General features: G+C 52.0%; 1 protein-coding gene across 1 annotated transcript in view; it reads right to left on the bottom strand.

Annotated features, from left to right (window-relative positions):
* Positions 1-7,779: 7,779 nt before the first annotated feature.
* CMPK1 (cytidine monophosphate (UMP-CMP) kinase 1, cytosolic) overlaps positions 7,780-7,942 on the bottom strand; it is a gene marked incomplete at its 5' end in the record, with an annotated part of 77,937 nt that continues 77,774 nt past the window's right edge. Inside the window, one exon of the mRNA XM_012000352.1 lies at positions 7,780-7,877. Coding sequence (XP_011855742.1) covers positions 7,780-7,877 — 98 coding nt within the window. The remainder of the gene's footprint in view (positions 7,878-7,942) is intronic.

The raw sequence follows: 7,942 nt of genomic DNA, 5'->3' as shown, positions 1-7,942 counted from the left end.
CTGCCTCCTTGATGTAGGCTAGTTTTCTGGCAATGGAAGGGAAGACTCCACAGTCACCTAGGACCAGTAGCCAGCACACTCTGTGTGGTCTAGAGGAGAGGGGGCTAGCAGCACCAGGCCAGAGAACAGGTCCAGGGCCACACAAAGAAGCCTCTCAGCTACTCTGGAACAACCTGGATCCTGACCCCTAGGCAGGCTGCAGGGGCTGGACATAGCGGGAAAGGTAAGAGGTAAGAACCATGGGAGGAGGACTGACTGCTCCACTGCTGCCCTCACTGCACTCCATTAGCACCTTCACTTTGTGCTCCACGTTCCCATCCTTGTCTGCAGTAGGGAAGGAAGCTGGAAGAAGGACAGGCCCTAATCTTTGCTAAGGAACAGAGGAAGAGGCTGGGAACTCAGGTAGGGACCCATTCCTAACCCTTCCACTCCAATCCTCTTCACTCACATTTCTCCAGCCTCTGCCCAAGACAGTCAGGGAGACTCACTGCACTCACAGACTCACACTGATACATCACAAGTATACCTTAGCACACACATAGTCATTCATCAATATCTACCCCTAAGCACATTCTCCTGCACACACTGATGCATATCCATACCCTCTCACACACAAGCATAAACACAATCACAGATCCCAAACACCCAGAAGGCACACATCGATGGGCTGTGATACCTGGAGCAGTTATGACAAAGTGAAAAGCTACAAACTTAACCCTTAAAACACCAAAGTTCTTCTTTTTTTTTTTTTAACTTCAAATATGGTGATAATTCATCATTATATCTTTCTTTGGTTTCTCAACTACCAAGTTAGATTGCTTGTAATGATGCCAGGCAGAAATTCACTGCTTGCACCTCCAGGACAATGCCCAGCACACAGTAGGTGCTCAGTAAATATTTAAGGAAGGAAAGAAGGAGCCAGACAGGAAAAAGATTCCCAGAGTTGGGGGAAAATTAACTCGCCTGTGTTTCAGCATTACCAGGTAACCTCTGAAGCAGGAAAACTGTTCTTGGTCACACACTGAGCCCTGACGCTGGCCTTACACATTTTAGATGGTCAGCAGATGGACCAAGGTGGGGGGTGCTCAGATCAGGGGCCGGAGAGGCCCTATGGCTCATCGGAACCGGAGCCCACTTCGTAGTTTGTCTGCCCTCGCATTGCAAGACCCATGGGCTTGCAAACAGACACAAGGAACGATCCTCAGTCCTTGCTCGATCCTCAATCCGAGATCCTCCTGCCTGCCTTCGGACTCTACAAACCATAGCTGGCTGGGGCGGCCGGGACCTAGTGAACTGGGGCCAAAACCGGCCTTAGGATACATATCCTCATACCGTTCGGGTTCAGGGCCCATCTTCCCAGCTGCACAAACTATCTGCTGTGTGAGGTTCCACTCCAAAGCGGAAAGTGGAGCCGTGCTGTCCTCAAAACCCCCAAGCTCCTGCCCTCTGGGTCCGAGGCTAATTCACGCAGTGGCCTCACTAGTTGCCCTCTTTGTCTAGGGTGACTGTTGAGGAGGTAAGACCTATCTCAAAAAGATTTACAGGCAACTCAAAGTTGAGACCGGAACCCAAAAGGCCCAGAAGAGGCGTCAGGGAAGGAAGGCGTGGGCAGGGGTGGGGGTAGGGGGGTGGACTTCCCACACTCAACCCGAACCCAGCACATTTGCATCTGAATGGGATGGGGCATCCAAGCCCAGGAGTCCGAACTGCATAGACACCTGCTGGGGGAGGAGGGCGCGAATCGCGGATCCTCTCTAAGCACCGGTGAGTTAATGTGAACAATAAAGTCCACTCCTGTACCCTCGGCGCTTCTCCCACCCTCCGCCACCACACACACCCCGGCAGTGTCTACACAGATAACTCGAAATGCACTTTTCAGGTCTGCAGTGATTTTTAGGAATACAAGGGACGGATGTGAATTTTTTGTTCCCCCAGTGATTCCCCCTTTCCAGAACTAAGATCCATGCAACCGCAATTCCAAAGATCCTTCTGCCTGCGTAGACAGAAATGCCCCAGAGGTGGGAGCAGCCTGAGGCAACTTTCCAACACCTGGAGAACCGAGAACAGATCTCTAAGGCCCGGGCTTCCCGTGGTGAAACGCGGGGAACCTCTGTAGCTGCATCTGAGCGCATCCTTCCCAGCCTAGCGCACTTGCGGGGTCTGAAGAAAACCCCCCGGAAGCCGCATATCTCTTAAATAACCGAGCAGGGAGTGGAGTGGCAGTAAAGCCTGGGACTCTGTTACCCTCTTGACGACGAAATTTCGGCGAGGAGGCTGGCGTGCCAGGAGGAAGGCACCGGGCAGAGACCTCCGCTGCGGGAGAAATGCAAAGTCGTGGACAGCGAGCGACTTCCGCTCGGAGTCCGCGTGGAGCGAAAAGACAGCGCTCCGCAGGGACCCAGGACTCGAGGCTGAGAGCGGAGGGAGCGCCAGAAACAACCCACAAGGTGACGGTGGGGAGTCCAGCTCCGGGGCGCTGCGGAGGAAACCGCCTTCCTTCCCCCGCAGTCCGAAGCCTCCAGGCCTCCGGAGCGGCCGCAGCCTCCAGCCGCAGCTCTCGCTCCGCTACGGAAGGAGGCGGTGCCCGCTCCGCCCAGCGCCGCGCCGCGCCCACTAGCCCGCGGAAAAATACGTTCCCGAAACCAGAGCTGGAAACCTCTGTCCTGTCTGCAGGTTCTCTGTTGGTACGTGTCTGCGCCGACCTTAAAGAGCAGAGTAATTCCGCTCCAAAAAATCCAATCAACATTTGTTTTGCTCACAAACGCTTTAGGAGGATGAGTTATCCTGTCCGACCACTGCCCATCTTTAGTTTTCTTTCAACGTTTCTCCAGAGCGCCAAACCTCAGAGCGCCAGCCACAGAGACAAATGTGGGCTGGATGTCATCGTCCCGGTTGACCCTCCTGAACGCCTCCCCAGGCCCCAGCCTAGACCACCTTTTGAGGCATGTATCGGAATTAAGTTAGGCGCAAACCCAAACTCGCCCCGCTTTTCTTTGGCTTGATGCATAGGATTCTAAATAAACTCCGAATTCGGTCCGTAAAGACTCTAGGCGAGGTGCCTCCTCCCAACTTCCCCTAAGCACGAAACCTTACGAGCCACGCTCCACACTCAAAATCTTTTCTCCCTTTCTCTTGCGGGGTCCCTCGTTTAAACAGCGTCGGCGCCTTTATTCGCCTGACCCTGTGCGCAGGAAAACCCGCCTGGTCGGTCATTGTCTGGTCCGCGACTGCCCCCGCCCCCGCCCCAATCAGTGTCACAAAACGCCCCTTTCAACAGATTCCAAACCCTCTTCACCCGGGCTCACCGAGCCTTCAACTTCATTAAGTGCGCGCTGCGGCGGCGCTGGAGGAGGCGAAGTTTAAATAAACCGGAGCGGAGAGGGAGGAGGGGTGGGCCTGGGGAGGGTTGCTAGTTGAAGGGGGGAGAAAGAAGTGTTTTTGAAAAAGGGAAAAAAGTCATCAGGGAAAAAGCGCTTTGTAACCACGAAGACGCGCCCGCTGTGGCGAGAACAAATTGGATATGGAGGGGAAGTGTCCGCCCCCACCTCAACTCCGGCTCCTGGGTGGTCCGAGGAGCCCCAGGAGAAAGAAAGAAAGATGGGGAGGAATAAGCGGTGAAAAGAATTAACCGCTTTAATTGGGCTGCAAAAGAGAAGTGCGGAGAGGCTTACCGATGTGCTTCGATCACCCAAACCAAATACCCTTCAATAAAATAAAATGTCTGCTCTTAGCGGCGGCTGAAAAACGTATGTTGAAGTTTCAGAATCAAGGCTGTTCCTCACAGCCCTGGAAAGTAAATCTATAAGATGAGGGAAATTCGCCCGGAAAGACCCCCTCCCCTTCCTTGTGGCCTCGGGCCTCCCGGCGCTGGATGAAAAGGAATGAAATTGAACGAAATTGAACGAAATGAAGTGAAATTGACCAGTGAAATTCGCCAATTTTCTTTCCCTTTAAACTGCCAGCTCTCAGCAGCACTCTGAACCCCAGGCCGATTTTCTACCTTCTTTTTTTTTCTCACCTTCGAGAGATGAAGGTATGCCCTGAATATTTTCTTATTATTGTCACTGATTGTTGGGGCCTGCAGGGCAGCAGAACCTCAGTTGCCTCCACCCAAGCACAGAGGCAACCTACAGGAGCCCCTCCAGATGGTATAGCCTGTTTCTCCTCCCAGGATGCCTAAGTGAGCCTCCTTAAACTGAACACCCACCCTATGCACCCATAGGTTGGGAGGGAGTCACCCATTAGGCCCTTCCAGTCAGGAGGAATTAAAAAACATATAGGAGGGTTCTACCATACAAATCCTGAACTCCCTCATCCTTTGCCTTGAAGTCCAGATCCCAAATGGGCTCTTCCCAGTTCCTAACAGGTTCCCCAGAAAGACAACCTAAAGGAGCCCCAAACTCTAAATACCCTCCCTTCTTCTCTGCCATAAGCACCTGGAGTCTTGGGAGCTCCCGCAGCAATTCCCTTTCTGGGTATTTTTCAAGGCCAGTTGGGCATCAGTGGCTTCTGACTCCCAGTCCTCAGACCACAATCTTCTCTGGCTCAGGTCTACCCTTCTTGGCCCACTGAGAAAGTGGCGTTTGAGTCATGGGTCTGGGGCTCCAAGATCCCTAGAAGCCCTATAAGGGTGCATCTCACTCTTGTTCCCCAGTCCTCTTTTTCCTACCTTTTCCTGATATGGCTCCTCCAATACACAGACACCAAGCAACATGCTCAGATAAATTCTCTCTCTCTCTCACACACACACACACACACACACACACACACAAAAGGGTCTGCTGCTTCTCCTATAAATAGCAGTTGTGGAATTATCTCATCTAACTATCCACCATCAGACATAATTCTGGCTGACTTAATTTTCTCCTCTAAAGAGGAAAAACCAATTAATAAATATTTTACATAAAGCTCCAATCTAATATCTGGGAGTGACATATTCATGGTGAGGTCACATAGCTACAAAGTGCTTTACTGAGAGCGCGTGCGCGCACACACACACACACGCGCGCTCACTTGTGTGCGTGCATGTTCCTTCAGTCACAGTCACCCTTCCTCAAGTGAAAATAAACGAAATTAAACTCGGAGAAATTTAAGTAAATGAAGCAACCAGCCAGAGACCATCATCCCAGTATCAGCAGCTGTTTCTCCCTTTATACTATCCAATCTAACCTTACTTCGCCTGGACCATTTGATAAACGGTGGGAAGGTGGCCCACTCCATTTGACCTCCCTCCACTTCCACAGTCTCTCAACAAGGAGAGGGTTGCCTTGCCTCTGGCAGAGGGACTGCGTCTACTATATGCACCTTGAGCCTCATCTCTTTCTTCTCCACTGGTGAAGGCGATGAGAGACTTGGGAATCCCAAACAACCCTTCCCCAGCTCTGGTGTGTTCTTCCCACCCTAATCCTGATTTTGACACCCTTTCTACAGTGGTCTCAGTCCTCCACCTCCTCCTTCTTTTCTACTATTGCCAGCTGCAGGGATCCTAGCTGAAGAGGCCTGTGTGGCTCACCCCTCTCAAGTTCCCTGCATCTGGGTCTCTGACCCTGTCTTCTTCCTTCTCTGTCTGTCACTTCATCTCCCAACCCTTGCCCTCAACATGTGTCTGTTTTCTGTGAAGGCTACATTGCCTCTTCTTGCACCTCTGTTTCTCCTCTCCTATTAATCTCACTGGAATATACAGAGAAAAGAGCTAAGCAGTCATCTCTGCTTCACCAAAAGATCATCTCTCACTCAACACAAGTCTGGCCACTGGGAGTCCTGGGCACAAGCAGAGAAATGGGAGGCTCAATGGGTTTATGGAAGACTCCAACAAGACCAATGGATTTGCACTCAGGCAGTAGCTTCCAGCTATGAGTCTGGCTCAAGGGATGAGAAGTTTTACCTTGAGTGTAACCCCACTGACTCATTCATCTCACAGTGAATGAGCAGCTCATGGTGCCCCTCTAACCCTCTCTGGAGGCTGGAGGAAAGAAAGGTTTCACAGTCCTCAGTCCAAGCCTTTTACTCTGTTACTGTGTTGGGGGGTGGCGGGGGGAGAGGGGATTCCAGACAAGGCCCTAAAGCGGCCAGGGAGAAACCTCTCCTCTCAGAGACAGAAAGACAGGACTGAGAATCGCAAACATCACAAAGACATGTTCACCGACATACATAGAAATAAAAATGCAGATATTCTGAAATACAGTTCACACACACACACACACACACACAGGACAAAAAAGCAAGCAGCTGTGCCGACCCAGACAAACACAAAAACGAATCAAAAGTTCCATAAAAGCCCTTCACTCAGAAATAGAGGCATACGGAGTACACATCACCAGACATATTCACCTTAAATTGTACTTAGTGGGTAGAGTGTTCATGAACCCTTAGCACCCAGATCTGCCCAAGCTGTGCCAACATCCAAACTAGAAGGACATGAGAATCCTCAGGTGCACTGGAAACACAACCTCAGGCAAAACTCCAGCCAAAAACCTTCTTAAAACTAGAACGAAAATGAAAGTGCGGGAGAGGCCACAGGCTTCCCAGAGATTCGGCCTCATTAGCAGCTGAAGGCCAAGACTAAAGTGCCCCTTGCATCCTCTAAGCTCAAACCCTTCTCTGCCTGCGTGGGCTGCCCAGGGGCCTTTCCTCACTCCCCCTCTGCTGGGGAGCTAAGCTTTTCTGGGAGAGCCCCATTAGGGGCCAGGGAGAGTGCAGGCAAGCAGACAGAGCTGGTGACTGCTGAAGTTCACATACATTTATTCAATTGACACCAATGGGGAATAGGGGGTAGACAGATTTTTCTTTTCTTCCACACAGACCATCAGACGATTTCACAGAGTTTCCCCACAGTGGAGAAGTTTAAATCAATGCACACCCAGTGGACAGAGAACGCCGAGCAGCCCGCTGTACAGATATTTACATAAAATTACAGGACCCCCTGCCACAGGGTGTGCCCTTGCCCACTCCAACCCCACCTCTCCAGTCCCTGGCCCAGACCCTTCTCTTCCACCCAATCTCATTGCCTTTAGCCACAATAAATATCACAGGGCCTGGGACAGGGTGGAACACTGACAGGGTTGCTGGTCGGGGATGGCTGGACCCAGCCAGTCAAGGGAAAGGAAAAAAATTCCTTTAAAAGCACCCAAACACAAAAGAGAAAGGATTTTCCTCAGTGGAGTGGGATCCAGGGTTTCTGCTGGGAATATAAAGACCCCCTGCTTCACCTCTCCGTTCCGCTCCGCCTGCGTAGACACTGGTTTAGGCTTCAGAGGAAACGAACTTCCTTGGAGAACAGCAAAAAAAAAAAAAAGTTGAATTTTTCTTTTAAGCACAAAGCAGATAATAGATGTCTTTAAATTATAATATTGGACAAGCCGGGTCTCAACGTTGGGGAAGAAGTGAGAGGGGAAAGGCAGAAAGGGAGACCCTCTGTTGGTGTTTCTGGCGGGATCCGTGGAGCCTGGTCAGGCATCTCTCCGGGAATGTGTTCGCCGAGAGGCGCAGAGGCAGGGGAAAAACGAAGCCCCCACCCCCCTGCTTTTATTTCTCAAACTGTAAAGGATCTTGGCCTGCGACTTCTTCGCGTAGCCCCGGGCCTGTCGCCCTCAACGATAGAGCCCGCTTGGTCCCAACTATCTGCGAGATTCTGTGCGTGGAGACTGAAGTGCCGAGTCACGCGTGCCGGCCCAAGGTCTGGAGACTTCATAAATAGACTCCCTGAGTTCCGCTGGGACCGCAGAAGCTCCCGGGAGAGGCTGAGGAGTGCGGACCTAACCGGCCCTGGGCCTGCTGCGGTCAGAAGTGGCAGCCACTAAGGCCGGCGACTTTGCTGGCAAACGGGGACCCTGAGGACAGCAGCGCGTCCCCGGGATGCGAGAGGCGAATGTGGCCCGCTACCGGAGCCAGGGCCGGAGCAGTCAGCATGGCCAAGACCTGGGCTTGGCCCCCAGGACCCGCG

Source organism: Mandrillus leucophaeus, unplaced genomic scaffold (assembly GCF_000951045.1).
Source record: "Mandrillus leucophaeus isolate KB7577 unplaced genomic scaffold, Mleu.le_1.0 Scaffold626, whole genome shotgun sequence".
NCBI classification, from domain to species: domain Eukaryota; kingdom Metazoa; phylum Chordata; class Mammalia; order Primates; family Cercopithecidae; genus Mandrillus; species Mandrillus leucophaeus.
This window is presented reverse-complemented; position numbering and strand designations above follow the sequence as displayed.